This window comes from Leucoraja erinacea, chromosome 28 (genome assembly GCF_028641065.1).
Source record: "Leucoraja erinacea ecotype New England chromosome 28, Leri_hhj_1, whole genome shotgun sequence".
NCBI lineage: Eukaryota > Metazoa > Chordata > Chondrichthyes > Rajiformes > Rajidae > Leucoraja > Leucoraja erinaceus.
The window spans coordinates 26591869-26609434 of NC_073404.1; the positions used below are offsets into that span (position 1 = coordinate 26591869).

At 43.0% G+C, this 17566-nt stretch overlaps 1 protein-coding gene across 4 annotated transcripts in view; it reads right to left on the reverse strand.

Annotated features, from left to right (window-relative positions):
• LOC129710820 (rab effector Noc2-like) overlaps positions 1-17566 on the reverse strand; it is a 106354-nt gene that overhangs the window by 32242 nt on the left and 56546 nt on the right. For all 4 annotated transcript variants that reach the window (XM_055658076.1, XM_055658074.1, XM_055658077.1 and 1 more), the window contains exon 5: positions 14184-14270. In XM_055658076.1, coding sequence (XP_055514051.1) covers positions 14184-14270 — 87 coding nt within the window. The remainder of the gene's footprint in view (positions 1-14183; positions 14271-17566) is intronic.

Consider the following 17566-nt stretch of genomic DNA (forward strand, 5'->3'; position numbering starts at 1 on the left):
CTGAAACATTTGATGAGTATATTGTTCAAAAAGGACACATAGCAAGGGTGCTCAGCAAGTGGAATGTACTGATTTGATCGACACGATGAATATATTGATTCTATGAATGCAAAGAAAGAAATGAACTGATTGTATTGTGTTCCCTGTATATATTTTCAGGAGTAAGCGTTATTTTGAAGTAAAAAATTCAAGTTATATTAAATATTACCAGGTGTAGGTCGTTGCTGATTCCATCCCATTAAGTCAAGGCCATTATATATTGTCGTTGACAAGGTGGTGGTCACTGCAAGACCATATGACATCGGAGCAGAATTAGGCTATTCAGCCCATCGAGTCTGCTTCTTGATTAATAAGGGCATAAGGTTACATGGGGAAGGTAGTGGTGAGCCACCTTCTTGAATCACTGCTGTCCTTCTGGTGACAATATTTCCATGGCATTGCAGGTAGTGAATATCAGGATTTAGACCACTTTCAACCATTAGGGAGAGTGACCAAAACCTCCGGTGGTGGGCAAGGTCACTAGAGCTTGCTGTTTAGGTCTAAGTGGGACATGGGCTTTAGGAGACCTAAACAGCAACCTCTGGTGACCTTGCCCACCACCCAAGGTTTCCATGAGGTCACCGGAGGTTTTGGTCACTCTCCCTAATAGTCAAAAGTGGTTTCCACGTGGTGGAGGCTTCATCTAGGTTGCTGCTATTTTTTCATCATGTTTAAAACCGGGCTCGACTAAAAATAGGTTGCCGTTTTAAAAATCGATTATTTTTTAGTCACATGTCGTCAAAGCCGGTTTTCTTCACAGTCGAGGAAGGTTTTCAACATATGCGTGGGAGGGGGTAGGAGGCTGCAGGTCACCTCGACCTTGATTTTTTTTTTGGGTGGCGGGCAAGGTCATCAGAGGTTGCTGTTTAGGTCTCCTAAGTGGGACAGGGGCATTAGGAAGTCTTCTTCCCTCAATCCATACTGAACATTCCCACCTATCCACGAGGGTGGGGTCACGATAGTTAGCCAATCGGTTGCGTTTACAGTACTTACTGCCCATGCAAGCCCACAGTGATTCAGCGCACACGTTATTGTTGCCATTACATGCAAGTGCATAAACTCACGATTGACTTGAGATGACAGTCTCTCTAGTGAAACATCACAAAGTCAAATGCAGTCAACGTCACCACCCATTTCTGCATTATAGCCAAGGCCAGCAGATGTATTCGCTTGGATTGACAAAAAACACCCCACAGCGGCTTATGCTCTACAAAAATCATTTACATTCTGGCCAAACACTCTTGTGGAACATCTTCACTCAGCAGATGATAGCTAAACCCTTATTGCCTTGTGGTGAGTAGTATGACTGCCTTGGAAAAGACAACCTGATGCAAAGCCAATCTGTCACTCATATCTATTCTCCAGACAGTGTGATTGGAACTTGCAATGAATAAATTAGCTGCTATATTTCTCTTGATAACAACAGTGATGACACTTCAAACTAACAACAACCTGTTTGCAAATCCAATAAAAGCTAAAGGGAGTTATTGATGAGTGCGTTGATATAAGCGAGTTCACATTTTCCTGCATGTATCAGAATCAAACGATACCTGAAAGTGATGTTACCATATGTCATTGCACATTTTATATCAAACATTCAAACAATCACTTCCAAGTCAATCTCAGAATTGGGGCTTGGGATGTGGCAGTGCAATCATAGCTTGTTGTCATCATCCTACAAATAGAGCGGCTGGGTGGCGCAGCGGTAGAGTTGCTGCCTTACAGCACCAGCGACCCGGGTTCGATCCTGACTCTGGGTGCTGTCTCCACGGAGTTTGTTCGTTCTCCCCATGACCTGCGTGGGTTCTTTCCGGGTGCTCCGGTTTCCTCCCACACTTAAAAGATTTAATAGGAATCCGAGGGGTCACCTTTTCCACACAAAGGGTGATGTGGGTATGGAACAAGCTGCCAGAGCAGGTACGTGAGGCAGGGGCTATCCCAACATTTAAGAAGCAGTTAGACAAGTACATGGATAGGACAGGTTTGGAAGGATATGGGCCAAACGCTGGAAGGTGGGACTAGTGTAGCTGGGACATTATATCCGCTGTGGGCAAGTTGGACCGAAGGGTCTGTTTCCACCCTGTATATCATTCCATGACTCTACCAATAAAAGATGAGCAATGTGGGATTCAGCTGATCCTGATATTTTAGTTTTAGTTTAGTTTAGAGGTACAGCGCGGAAACAGGCCCTTCGGCCCACCGAGTCCACGCCGACCAGCGATCTCCATGCAATACCCTACACACACTACGGATAATTTACAATTTTTTTTAACCAAAATCAAAATAACCTACACGCCTTTGGACTGTGGGAGGAAACCGGAGCACCCGGGGAAAACCCACGCAGGTCACGAGGAGAACGTGCGAACTCTGTACAGGCAAGCACCCGTAGTCAGGATCGAACCCGGGTCTCTGGCGTTGTGAGGCAGCAACTCTACCGCTGCGCCACCAGAAGTTCATCCCCACACTAGTGGGGTAATAAACTGCATCAACAAATGGTAAATCTTTCGGGGGGGGGAGGGGGAAGGCTGCAGAATATGTGGAGGTGCTGGGAGGAGGGCGAAAGTTTGTCCGACATTGCAGCATTCGTCTTTAAAGCCAGAATCGCAGAGCAGAAACATCAAGATGAAGATGTGACTTCACGGGGAAACAAGAAAAGGACACTGTGATATTGATGTACGTCTGGTGATAACTAAAAAAGCAGAACGATGTGAAAGGAATTGGTTCAAGGGTTGAGTGGCAAACGTTTAATTCCCCCAAAATTGTACTCCAGTGCAGAAAGATCTCAATTAATTCATAAGGTCAGTAACTCTGATGGCATTAAATAGGAATGCATCTATCTTTCACACATTCAAACAGTAGAGCTCTACTTACTTTATTTCTGTACAAACAAAATCTTGGTTCTTCACCATATGGGGAGAAAGCAATTGTTGTTAACAAATTAACAACACGATGATCATATTATCCTTCACACCTCATGCCTAATTATGGACGAAGAATGGTTCTTATCTGCTAATCCAAGATTCACCGTGATGCTCTGCAAATGGCTACATGGCTATTTTGCTTTATAAACTGTACATCATAAAACATGAAGATAAAAACCCCCAAAATATTACACAAGATAGCCAATCTGATTTCAATAAAACAACTCAACCATATTTTTAAACCAGGAAACATAATACCACTACTGCCACCAAGTGGTTCCATGTTGAGTTCAACAAAATCTGGATACAATTGCATGTGTAGTAGAATATTTGGGATGTTTCAATATTTATTGGAACGCCTTTAATACTTTAACTTGTGAAAAATAAATTACATGGGCTTAATTTTCAGCCAAGCAGAATTTCATCCCAGTGTGCTGATTATATGCCTTCATCTCTGATCCTTTCAGAAAATGTCAGGAAAAAGACCCCTGTACAATATGCAATAAACTGAAGACACATTTGCTGTTAAAATTGGATTCTAAAATATTGGGATCCTGAATAGTGCTGATCCGCACATTTCAATGAAAACAATTTGGCTTCAGGCTCCAAGTTCAAGATCACAATACGTTTTGTTTAATTCAGCATATGGACTCGGCCCAGAAACAAGACCTTTGGTCCACCGGGTCCACGCAAACCATCGATCAACCATTCACGCTAACTCTAGGTTATTCCACTCTTCCATCCAATCCCAACACATTAGGAGCATTTTAGCAGAGGCTAATTAACCTACCAACCTGCAGGACTTTTGGGATGTGGAAGGAAAACAGAGCACTGGGAGGAAACCCACATGGTCACTGTAAGAACGTGCATACTCCACACAGACAGCACCAAATGCCAGGATTAAACCCGGGTCTCTGGCGCTGTGAGGCAGCAGCTCCACCTGCTGCACCACTGCTAGAAAGGAAAATGTGTCTACTTGTTAAAGTAAATTCTCTTTTCCATGAAAACGGCTTAAGTATGACCAAAACATTCAAATAATTAAACCCTGGTGGAGTTGCACGGTGGCGCAGCGGTAGAGTTGCTACCTTTCGGCGGCAAGAGACCCGGGTTCGATCCTGACTACGGATGCTGTCTGTATGGAGTTTGTACGTTCTCTCTGTGACCACGTGGGTTTTCCCCCCCGAGTGCTCTGGTTCCCTCCCACACTCCAAAGACGTACATTGTTCCCAGTGTGTAGGATAGTGCTAGTGTACGGGGTGATCGCTGGTTGGCGCGGACTCGGTGGGCCCAAAACACCCATTTGGCCTTGTTGCGTGTGGGTATACCGTCTTCATAATGTAAGTCAACAGACAAAAATATCTGATAATAATGCCTCATCTTAAAAAAAAATAATAATTCTGTTGACTGAATACATTAGTGAACTCACCAATGTAAACAAATGAACCATTAATTTACACCTCGTCACTCCTACGTATCTCAGAGAACTTGACAACCAACACTTTTTCTTATCGAAAGGATTCGTTGCTGTTGGCAAGCATTCAGCAGTTGCTCACAGAGGGGGCATGAAAATCAAGAATTTGTGTACAAACGAGATTATTTAGTAAATTCTTCTCAGATTAATAGCAAAGATCCTTTTACAACAAATCAGATCAAACAGACGGGACAAGAATGCAATGTCTCATCTGAAAGACTTCAGCACTGGTAATGTAACACTCCTTCAATAATGCAGTGAAATGTCAGCTTAAATTATACACTCAAACCCTGGTACTGGGGTGGAAGTCACAATTCACTCATTCACAGGTGCCATCGATGCCCACTGAGCTAAATTGAGCAGGCAATTTTCCAACCCAACAAAGACCCTTTCTGTTGGAATCTGCTGTTGAAAATCATTCAGGTTTAAATTTCTGAAGTCAGAAAATCCCCTTCCTGTTTCAACAGATTTCAATAACATAAATGCTTACACCAATTTAAAACAGCAGTTAATTACTCGTTTCAATTTCCTGGGTGTACTTTGAATTAGCTAAATTACACATTGGGGTACAATGTACTGGGGATGCAGTGCAAACTAATATGTTTAAATCAGAAAATCACATTATTCCACATTCAGCTCTAAAAATAGAGAATATGGTGAACAGCACCGGGGCGGCACGGTGGTGCGGCGATAGATTTACCGCCTTCCAGCGCCAGAGACCCGGGTATGATCCTGACTACGGGTGCTTGTCTGTGCAGAGTTTGTACATTCTCCCTGTCACCTGCGTGGGTTTTCTCAGAGATCTTCAGTTTCCTCCCACACTCCAAAGACAGAGAGTGGTGGATCTGTGGAATTCTCTGCCACAGAAGGTAGCTGAGGCCACAGTTCAATGGCTATATATAAGAGGGAGTTTGATTGTGGCCCTTGTGGCTAAAGGGATCAGGGGGTATGGAGAGAAGGCAGGTACAGGATACTGAGTTGGATGATCAGCCATGATCATATTGAATGGCAGTGCAGGCTCGAAGGGCCGAATGGCCTACTCCTGCACCTATTTTCCATGTTTCTATGTTACAGGTATGTAGGTTAATTGGCTTGGTATAAATGTAACATTGTCCCTAGTGTATGTAGGGTAATGTTAATGTGCGGGGTTTGCTGGTCGGTGCGGACTCGATGGGCCGAAGGGCCTGTTTCCACGCTGTATCATTAAGCTAGACAAAGCACATGAGAGAACATACACACTCCATGCAGATGGCACCCATAATCAGGATCGAACCCTGATCTCTGGTGCTGTAAGGCAACAACTTTACCGCTTTGCCACCATGCCGCCCTTGTGAAACCCTGCAAGTTCAGGGACAGCATGCTCCTCAAAGGGTGAAAGGCAAGGACAGCATGTCCGGGGACTCTAGATGTCAACAAATATTGAGAGTCTGATGAAGAGAAAGGTAGTGGATGGAAGGTATGGAGTACGGAAGATGCCTTTCAGAACTGTGGAGTATGTAGCAGTGGTGCTTAAGAAAGAAACTAGAAGAGCAAAGATCGGCCATGAAATACAACAGGTATTTAAGATTAAGGTAATTCCCAAGGCGTGATGGAAGTACATTTAGAGCAAGGAAAGTGGAAGGATAGTAAAAGGTAAATGCACATAGAACCACAAGAAGTGGGGGAGGTCTGCGATGAACAATTAATTTCCATCTTCACCAAGAATGACTTCGTAGTTGGAGATTTCAGCAAGAGAGATGTTGACACGTTGAAAGGAGGTGAGGAGGAACTTCTTTAGTCAGAGGGTAGTTAATCTGTGGAACTCGTTTCCACAGAGGGCTGTGGAGGCCAAGTCAGCGGATATTTTTCAGGCAGCGATAGACAAGTTCTTGATTCGAACGGGTGTCAAGGGTTGGGGGGAGAAGGTAGGAAAATGGGATTAGGAGGCAGAGATCAGCCATGATTGAATGGTGGAGTAGTCTCGATGGGCCGAATGGCCTACTCCTACACCCATAATGTGAACTTGTGACATTTCAGAGCATGGTGTCATTAAAAATGAAGCAGTATCAGATGTCTTCGCAGAAAAAAGGTGAATAAGTCCCCAAGGCCTATGAGATATATTCCAGGCTGCAATGGGAAGCAGAGGTGGAGATATCTGGAGCACTGATGGAGATTGTTAAATCTCTATTGGACACTGGTGAGGTACAAAAAGACTGGAGGACACCAAATGTAGTTCCTTTATTCAAGTAGGACACGGGGGTAAACCAGGCAATTATACGTCAGTGCGTCGTATGTCAGTAGTATGGAAGCTACTGGAAAAATGTCTGAGGCAGAATCAATCTCTCAAAGTATACAGCTGGATATGTTTGGATATGGATCAGCTGCAAAAATGGGCAAAGAAATGGCAGATGGAGTTAAGTGATGCACTTTGGGATGTCAAATTTAAGGGGAAAATATACCATTAATGGTATGACACTTAACAGAATTGGTATACAGAGGGATCTGCAGTTATGGAGTTGGGATCCAAGTCCATAACTCCCTGAAAGTCCAACACAAGTAGATTGAGTGGTAAAGAAAGCATATGGTATGCCAATGTAGATACTGACTAAAATGCCTGCAGTCTTCTTCAGAATGTCACACTGCAAAATGACAAGTACATCCCCAATAACATTTATGTTTAAGTTCTTCCAGTTCAGGGCTGGAAACTCCATTGTGCATGCTAACCTAGGAGAAATGGTAATGAAGAAATTGATATCACGATATGCAATTGTTGGCTCATTAAAATGAAGCAGGAACCGCGGAACATGGGAGCATTCCCCTGTGAATTCATTTAGCAGTGTACAGATTGATTGTGGTCTCAGGTTTTGTGAAGAGCAAAGATGCACCAATTGAGAGGCAGGTCAGTCAGCTCTATTGATTTCCCTTCATATTCCCATCATCTGTCCTGCCCAATGGAGAGAAGGAATGGGTGACGTTTCCGGTCGAGACCCAAAGGGGGGGAATTTATCACAGTTGCCGTCTCAAAAAGGCTGGCAGTATCATCAAAGACCTACACCATCCTGGACACACACTGATCTCCCTGCTACCTTCAGGTAGAAGGTACAGGAGCCTGAAGTGCAACAACCAGGTTCAGGAATAGCTACTTCCCCACAGCCATCAGGCTATTAAACCTGGCTCGAACAAAACTCTGATTATTAATAACCCATTATCTGTTATTTGCACTTTATCAGTTTATTTATTCATGTGTGCATATATTTATATTATGGTATATGGACACACTGAACTGTTTTGTAGTAAATGCCTACTATGTTCTGTGTGCTGAAGCAAAGCAAGAATTTCATTGTCCCATCAGGGACACAAGACAATAAACTCACTTGAACTTGAACGTGAACTGTCCCGCTGAGTTGCTCCAGCATTTTGCGTCGATCTTCGATTTAAACCAGCATCTGCAGTTCCTTCCCACACACTGGGTGATGACATTTGATGCATTTCAAATTATCATTTAGCAGAATAACACTCTTCCACCCTCCATGATCTCCCTCCCAAGTGTGCCTTTTTATGAAGAAACTTGAAATGTAGCCAAAGACGAGGTTTCCATTCAAATAAGGAAAACTGATAGAGTACGGTGCAGCTCTGTTCTCGGAAGCAGTAATTCTACTCCACGCTGCTATTTCATTATCACTTTACTTTGTGACAAATTTAGGCACGTTGATTGAAATGCAAATTTGCTGAGAAACTCCAAGAGAATTTTAATTACAGTGATACCATCACTAAATATATGTGAAGTGCAGCAATTCACTAAAGTTGTTTCCCAACTCTTTCAGCTTTAATGAAATTAAATACATTATAAAATTGATTATTTTTATAAAATCCGGAACAATAACCGACAAAAAAACACTAAAACAAATTGCGTACAATCCGATTTACAAACAACCCGAAATGTGTTTGTGCCTGTATGTAAAATATCAGTGAATTTGGGATTGGGATCTGATTATCAACTGTGGATTTAAAGAAACCGGAGCTTCCAGGAGAAAACCCATGGAGGTCATAGGGAGAATGAACAAACTCCAAGCACCCGTAATCAGGATCGAACCTGGGTCTACAGCGCTGCCTCTGGTGCTGTAAGGCAGCAACTCTACCGCTGCGCCACTGTGCTGCTCACTTGCCCAGCAATAACTACTTCTTTATCTCCTGATTGGAGAGAGAGGCGCGAAGAGGATTATAGGAAAACGACAGAGAAAAGACAAAAAGAGATCGGCACCAGAAAGAAAGATTAAGGAAAAAAGGATTATTGATTGAATTGATTGAAAGGTACAGCATTGAAACAGGCCCTTCTGCACACTGAGTCCACACTGACCATCGATCAAGTATTCATGTCAGTTCTATGTTATCCCACTTCCTTATCCACTCCTTACACACTAGTTCAATTAACCTACAAAGATGCATGTCTTAAAACCGAGCAGCCAGAGGAAACCCCCATGGACATATGGAGAACGTGCAAACTCCACACAAATGGCAGCCGAGGTCAGAATCAAACCCAGGTCTCTGGCTCTGAGGCAGCAGCTCTACCAGCTGCTCTATTGTGCCTTCCTTGTTAACATTTAACTGTGTGTAGACAAGGGAAAGTCCCGGTAGCTCTGCAGATAAATCTCACGAAATAGACGCTAGATATTGTTCATAGTCCCCAAAGAGTTGCCCTTGTTTGTTTGCCGAAGGAACAATTTTGCAAGTGCATTATTTTATTCCAGCCTCTTCGCTTTCTTCGTAACTTGGTGCTTCAAAGCAGACACAATCACTCTGGATTTAGATCAGTCTAATAAGTTAATGGCCGATCTGATGTATTTGTGCGATCTGTACTGCTATGCCACTGTGGTTGTTTTCAAACTTGCAATTATTGCTTTCCAGCAATGGGTCAAGGTACAACTTTGCAGCTGCAAAGCTGCAGGTACTTTTCCAATCCAGTTTGAGCTGTTTTAGATAGTGCCTCCCTATTTTGCAGAGATGTTTCCAATGTCTGGCAACTTAATAGGCAGTTGTACTCTCTTCAGATTCAGATTCAATTTTAATTGTCATTGTCAGTGTACAGTACAGAGACAACGAAATGCATTCAGACCCATGGGCAGCAATCCGGGGGGAGGGGGGGGGGGGGGGGGGGGGGGGGGGGGGGGCCTCCAAAGCCTCCGAAGTCGAGTCGCAGCCACAGCGCCACCGCAGCCTCCTAAGTCAGCCAGCTCCATGATGGTACGCCCACAGGTTCTGCCACCGGAGCCATCAAGGAAGATTCCAGTTGGAGGCCGCCAGCTCCTAGAATCTAGCAGCCCGGGACTAGCTGTCGTTCCCAGGTTGGCTCGCTTGCCCCGGGACTGGCTGTAGCGCCCAGGTCACGAAAACCAATTGAAAAAAAATCGTGGGACATAGATAGCCGATGTCCTAGATGTCAGGCCGCATTGTGCCCCCCCCCCAATGTTATAAAAACCTCTACTTTCAGTTGCATTGCATGGTCCACTCCCTTTCCCCTCATTCTTGAAATACATCACCAGGGAAGGTTTTCAGTTAATTTGTGCTTCCTTTCGATGTTTTCTGGCTGAATTTGCTACAGCCCTGGACTCGTTAACAAAGTTTCTGTGGCAGCAGCAATTTGCATGTTAATATGGAGACAAAAGAAACTGTAGATGCCAGAATATTAAGTAAAACATAAAGTGCTGGAGGAACTCGGCAGGTCAGGCAGCATCTGTGGAGGGAATGGACAGATGATGTTCCTAGTCAGGACCCTTCTTTAAGATCAGGTCTGAAGAAGGATCTGACCCAAAACATCATCCTCCCATTCCCTTCACAGACGCTGTCGGACCTGCTGAGTTTCTCCAGAACTTTGTAGTTCGTACGTAAATACTCCAGTTGTTATTGATGTTGCTCAATTAACTCCAATGGATGAGCCACGTTGTGGGGAGGGAGATTGCAACCTTCACGTGGTCCACCCTGTTTCAACGAATGCAATCAACTTGGCGTGTACAAACAGAAGATCAAACAGAACAAGTTGTCTTACAACTTTAAGCTGTGCAAGCCATACGCAAGAAGAAGAAGCCACCACGTGTGACCGTGGACCCCATCATGAAAATTTCAGCCACCCTAGAACCCTCAGAAGTGGATTGAAAGCAAATCAATCACCATAAGGGGCAGCAGGGTGGCACAGTTGTACACCAGGGGAGCTGCTGCCTTACAGCGCCAGAGACCAGGGTTCAATCTTAACTACAGATGCTGTCTGTACAGAGTTTGTACATTCACATGCATCCCTGTGACCATGTGAGGTTTTTTTTCCCAGGTGATCTGGTTTCCTCCCGCAGGTTTGTAGGTTAACTGGCTTCCTTTTGATGGTTTCTGGCTGAATTTGCTACAGCCCTGGACTCGTCATCAAAGTTTCTGTGGCAGCAACAATTTGCATGTTAATATGGAGACAAAAGAAACTGCAGATGCCAGAATCTTAAGTAAAACATAAAGTGCTGGAGATTTCACTGCACATCTCGTATGTGTATGTGACGAATAAACATGACTTGACTGGACTTCACTTCTGCAAATTGTCCCCAGTGTGTACAATAGAACTAGTGTGTGGATTATCACTGGTTATTGCAGACTCAGTGGACCAAAGGTCCTGTTTCCACACCTATCTCCGAACTAAACTAATATCTGAACAAGAGATGAGAGCTTGAACTTCTGAAGCTTCTGTACATCCAGATTCATTGTTGCAACGTAAATGAAAGTGTATTGTAAATATTTATTTACAGTTAATACGTAACATCATTTATTATTCATCCAAACTGAAACTTAATCCCCACCTAAAACATTAACTCTAATTCACTCTGCACAGATGCTGACAGCACCCTTGAACATTTCAAATTTCTGGTTATACTTTGCTGCTAATTACTAGATTTAAATGGACATTAGTGGAATGGGCAATTAACATGCAAATCTAGCAAATTTGTGAAATTCACAGGGTGGTTACCATTTTGACAAAGCTACAGCAGAGCAAAGCTAACCTCCCATCTCACAGCAATTCACTATTCACAGGGTAGCTTTTCTGAAGCACAAAATTCTTGTCTACTTGTGCATTAACAATCACCATGCACCATTCCAACTGCGCAATACGCTCAACAAAAATCTGGCTCTGTGCGATTTGACTCATTAATAAACGCTGCTGGAGCTTGGTGCAAAGTCTGCACTGTGGTTTGAGTACAAAGTATAATAGATTTGTATTGTGCTTGAACCATGTGTGGAGAAATAGTTCATGCAAGAATATCGATGCCTGCGCACTTTATTTTGTAAGAGTCAGCCAAAACTATAATAGACATTTTTTTTTTTTGACTTAATTCAGTTCCTGGAAAATTGCTGTTTTACCCAGTAATGTTCTTATAAGTCCTTCTTAATACTGCTGATGAGGAAAGCTTTTTTTTCAGCACAGGATTTTATGGCAGTGGAAGGTGCTATGTGGGCATAAACTAGAAGATGGTTTAGGCCGGCAGCAAATGAAAGCAACTGTTGGGCAGTGTGAGCCAAAGGGCCCGTTTCCTCATTGTATACTCTATGACTCTAGAAGGTCGTTGTTCTTCTTCTTCTAGTGAATGAAACATAAACCAAAGAAATAGTTATATCTCAAGCCAGGTGTTGAGCAGCCAGGTTGTTGTCTCTGCGTCTCTTCACCAGATAAAAGCTGTCCAGCGTCTGACCTCCCCAGAGGAGCATGGGTGAAGCTCAACAGACGTGGTACTGGAGTTGGGCGTTTCAATGCCAGCGTGTGGAGATGGGGCCCAGCCTGTGAATGCGGAGCAGAACAACAGACAGCCAACCATGTCATCTCTGAGTGCCCGCTCTACCACCCACCAAATGGAGCTGTGTCAGGGCCTGGCAGACATTGACGCCAACAGAGACAACAACCTGGCTGCTCAACACCCGGCTTGAGATCTAACTATTCCTTTGGTTTATGTTTCATTCGCAAGAAGTAGGCAACAAATAGAAGCAACTGATGTGGACAAGTTGGGCCAAAGTGCCTGTTTCCACACTGTAAGACTTGATGACTCTATGACTCTGATGTAAGAAATACAAGTGAAGTCTCTCATTCGCTAAACCGATCAAAATAAATGTGGAGGAAGGAACTGCAGATGCTGGTTTACACCAAAGAAAGATACAAAATGCTGGAGTAGCTCAGTGGGACAGGCAGCATCTCTGGAGAGAAAGAATGGAGATGCTGCCTGTCCCGCTGAACAGTTTGTGTCTAAAATAAATATGCAGTTGGAACATGAGATCTGGGCTGCATTCATAAACCAACAGGTAAAAGACAAAAGTCCCATTTTACTGAATGAGGGTGAAGAAGTCTGAAGAAAGGTCCCGACCCAAAACGGCACCTATACGTTTTCCCCAGAGATGCTGCCCACACAGAGGGCATCTCCAGAGAAAATGTATAGGTGACGTTTACTGAGTTACTGCGGCAGTCTGTGGCTTTGGAGAAAAGGAATAGATAACGTTTTGGATCGAGACTCTTCTTCAGACTGAAGAAGGGTCTCGACCCGAAAGGTCACTCATTCCTTCTCTCCAGAGATGCTGAGTACTCCAGCATTTTGTGCCTACCTTCGATTTAAACCTGCATCTGCAGTTCTTTCCTACCTATCAATATTATCAATGTTGGGTTCAGAAAGATTTGGGCTTTTTTAAGTTGTGTAGATGCAGGAATGCATGGAAAATAAGCTTTCAGATGAGTTCTTCCAGCTTTTTGTGATTAATATTTCTCTCTTCCCCTGACATTAGAGATTGTTCCTTATAGAGAAAAAAAACATGCAAAAAAAACCCCAAAAGAATTTATAACTGAAACTTTCATAAAATTAGGGAATATCTCTACACATTTGTCATGATGAATTTTATCAGTTTCTGATGGTGACAGAAATAATTCAATACTGATTACCAAGATTAGTTTTCAACATTTTATTTTGTTGGGAGCATATTGCCAAGTGACAGAGATGAAAAATAAAAATTGATTTTTCTTTGCATTTAATTTTTAATATGGATTTACAATGTATTAGTTCCACAAGTTGAGCGTAATAATTAGTAAGTGAAAATACTTCTGGAAGCATAACTAGAAATGAACTGCCTTTGTGATTAAACTTATCTAACATTTTAGGATTCACATGAACTGGCGCGAGCTTATACAGAGCCACATAAAAAATCATACTGCTATCACACTGCTTTAGGATATATGAAAATAATAAATACTTGAATGCATTTCAATAAAATGTATCATTCTTTAAAAAATGTAACATTAAAGAGATATCTTAATAATTATTCTTACTAAAGTGAATATTAACCATTTGCAAAAGTTTGCTGCCTAGAAATTAATTTGCACACAAGGCTACAGTGCAAAAATATGCCCTTCGGCCCACCGAGTCCGCAACGACCAGCGATCCCCGCACATTAACACGATCCCACACCCACAATACAAAATTTTACAATTTATACTTATACTAAGCCAATTAACCTCACAAACCTGACCGTCTTTGGAGTGTGGGAGGAAACCAAAGATCTCGAAGAAAACCCTCGCGGTCACGGGGAGAACGTACAAACTCCGTAGAGACAGCACCTGCAGTCGGGATCGAAGCCGGGTCTCGAACGCCGCAAGTGCTGCACGGCAGCGACTCTACCGCTGCGCCACCGTGCCGCATATCTTGTACATAAAGTTTAGTTATAAAGAAGGACAACTAAACTGCACAACATTCACAACTGCTGTAACTTACCTCTCTTCCCTCGCTGCATATTTTGCAAAGCCAAACGGGTTTCCGCTTGTTCCCAAGTGTTTCTATTCCACACTTTATGCAGACTTTCTGCAAGACAAAAACAAAATCAGCACGTTAGTTATCAAACTAATAATGAACCATCCTGCAACATCCACAGGCACTGACAGTTACTTTATTCACAAAGAAACGTTCATTTATGCTCGTCCCATTATGTTCAGCTCCTTTATAAACATATATTTTTTAAATTGGTCCTTTTTTTTTTAAATTCTCTATCATTTCAGAGGCTGTGGGGAATGCTAATATAAGTTTATACAATTATTAGAGGCATAGATAGGGTAGATAGTCAGAATCTTTTTCCAAAGGATGGAAATGTTAAAGAGTAGAGGACACAGCTTTATGGAAAACAATGAAGAAGTTGTGGGGCAAGCTTAGTTTTACACAGGTGACTGGAACGCGCTGTCAATGGTGGTGGCGTAGGTAGATACGATAGTGATGTTTAACAGGCTTTGGATATGCAGGGAATGGAGAGATATGGATCATGCACGGGCAGGGAACATTAGTTTAATTTGGCATCATGTTCAACATGGACATTGTGGGCCGAAGGGCCTGTTCCTGTACTATTCTATGGTCTACCTCCAAGTTCTCCCATGATTTTTGCACAAAAATGATCCTCTCTCCATCACTGCCTCATCACAACCCTCCGCAATAATAATAATAAAAATAATAATAGGTTAAATATTTTATCGTAACTGTACGATATCAGGTATTACTGTAATGCATCATTTCTGTAGGGCAAAATGATCATAGAATCAAAGACCATAACATCCACCGTTTATTCCCTCCACAGATGCTGCCTGACCTGCTGAGTTCCTCCAGCACTTTAAGTATTGCAACTACCTAAGCGGTTACTAAAAACTGTTACTGTTGCAAATCTTGTAAATGCCAGCTTCATAGCAGCTTAAGTAAATGTTGGAAAGCAGTTTACAAACCAAGCCATTTGGTTATTTCACCAGATCAATTAATTTAATTTTTATTTTCCTCTTCCTAGTGAAAGAACAAATTAAATTTCTTCGACTCCGTGACCAAAGAGAGCTCACATTTAAAAAAATGCAAAAGGCTCATGAAAATAATCTGCAATGCGAGATATCTTTTGAGGGAGTACAGTATTTCAGTGATTGATCCATATTATAGTTTGATGGCATTCTCAACAGATATTTCAAATTCCGAGCACATTTTCAATTATCATTTGCAACATCAAACACAGAGTCTCAAAAACCTTTTAAATCCAGAAGCTAATTTCTTCTTCAATTATAAAGCCTTTGTTAACTGTTCCATAAGATGCCAAATAATTCTGGTCTTACTTTTCGTTCAATGGAAATGTAATTATTTCTGTTGATACTATACAATCCCATTTTCCTTTAGATTTGTAAGCAAAGTTTAAATTAACAAAAATTATATTTAGCATATCCAAATCATTAATTAAACTTCCATCACCTATTGAGACTTCACAAAGGCTGTTTACCATTTTGTTGGAGTTTATCACACACACACACACACACACACACACTGCAGCAGAAGCACAGTGGAGCAGCTTGTAGAACTGCTGACTCACAGCGCCAGACACCTGGGTTCAATCCCGACCATGGGTGCTGTCTGTGTGGAGTTTGCACGCTCTCCTTGTGACCGCATGGGTTTCCTCCAGGTGCTTCGGCTTTGTCTCGCATTCCAAAGACGTGCGGATTTATCGGCTAATTGGCCTCTGCCAATTGCTCTCAGTGTGTAGAGAGCTTGATGCAAAACTAGGATAACATAGAACTAGTGTAAACGGGCGATCGATGGTCGGCCTGGACTCAGTGGGCTGAAGGGTCTGTTTTCATCCTGTATGTCTCTAAAAATAACACGTGCCAACCCCATTCACCTTCTTCAACTTCTTTGCTTTCAACAACTTATCCAATGAATTCTTAAATATTTTCTTTGGTCCTGTGCTGTGGTAGGTTTCAACTTCACGATGGCACAGCGGTAGAGTTGCTGCCTGACAGCGCCAGAGACCCGGGTTCGATCCCGACTACAGGTGCTGTCTGTACACTCTCCCTGTGACCGCGTGGGTTTTCTCCAGATGCTCTGGTTTACTCCCACACCCTAAGGACGTGCAGGTTTGTAGGTTAATTGGCTTCTGTAAATTGTCCCTAGTGTGGAGGATAGTGCTTGTGTGGGGCGATTGCTGGGTCGGCACGGACTTAATGGGCCGAAGGGCCTGTTTTCACGCTGTATCTCTAATGTTTTACAGTCATGCGGTGTAGTCGCATAACTGCACAATCTTGGCACAGCTGCGGAATCCAACCAAGCAAGAAGCAAAACTTAACAAGAACTAAAACTATATATATTTTAAACTAAAACAAGGATGTATGGCAGCCATTAAGGGGTGGACAAATTCTGCTATGGCTGAAAGAATGAGGATCCCACCAGCCCTTCCCGGCACTTTTCTAACTAGCTATCACAACTCAATAACAAGTTTGAGGAGTTTACAGCAAGTGACAGCCGTGTTCTTTGGTTCACTGAAACACGTCTTGGATCTGACTCACCTGACCCTGCTGTACAACTTGACAGTTTCTCCATCTATTGTAGACAGCACAGATTCCTCATGCAGGGGGAAAGGTGGTGGTGGTGGTGTCTGTTTTTTTCTGCAAAGTTTAATGGTGCACTGATGCGACTGAGTTCAATTCTACTCCCCTGACCTGCAGTCCCTTTCATCACCGAGGGAATTCATCTCCACAACCTGTCAATGGTCTTCAAGCCACCCCAAGCCAATGCCAAGGTGGGTTTATACTTGATCATCAACTCTCTTGAGACAGCAAGGTGATATAGAGTTAGGTCATCATCGCCAGAGACTTCAATCATGCTAACAGGAACATACTGACCAGCGGGATGCTAACATGCTGGTCCACTTCTGCGCCACCACCAAGTACGTCTATTGTTTCATCATTTCAGCCAACATGGTCATCAGTCGGTGCTGCTCCTGCCAGTTTGCAAGACAGAGACTGAAGCACAAAAGCTTCAATGACAAGAACAACTCAGCAGTGGTTTAAGGAGGCTGTGAACGGACTTCTGAACTGTTTTTCCTTTTAGTGAGATACAGCAGGGCGACACGATGGTGCAGCGGTAGAGTTGCTGCCTTACAGCACCAGAGAGCTGGGATCGATGTTGGCTAAGGGTGCTGTCTGAACGGAGTTTGTACGTTCCCCCCTCCCGTGGCCACACGAGGTTTCTCCAAGAACTTCAGTTTCCTCCAACACTCCAAAGATGTACAGGTTTGTAGGTTAATTGGCTTATAGGTTAATTATATATATATATGTAAAAATTGTTCCTAGTGTGGGATTGCGCTA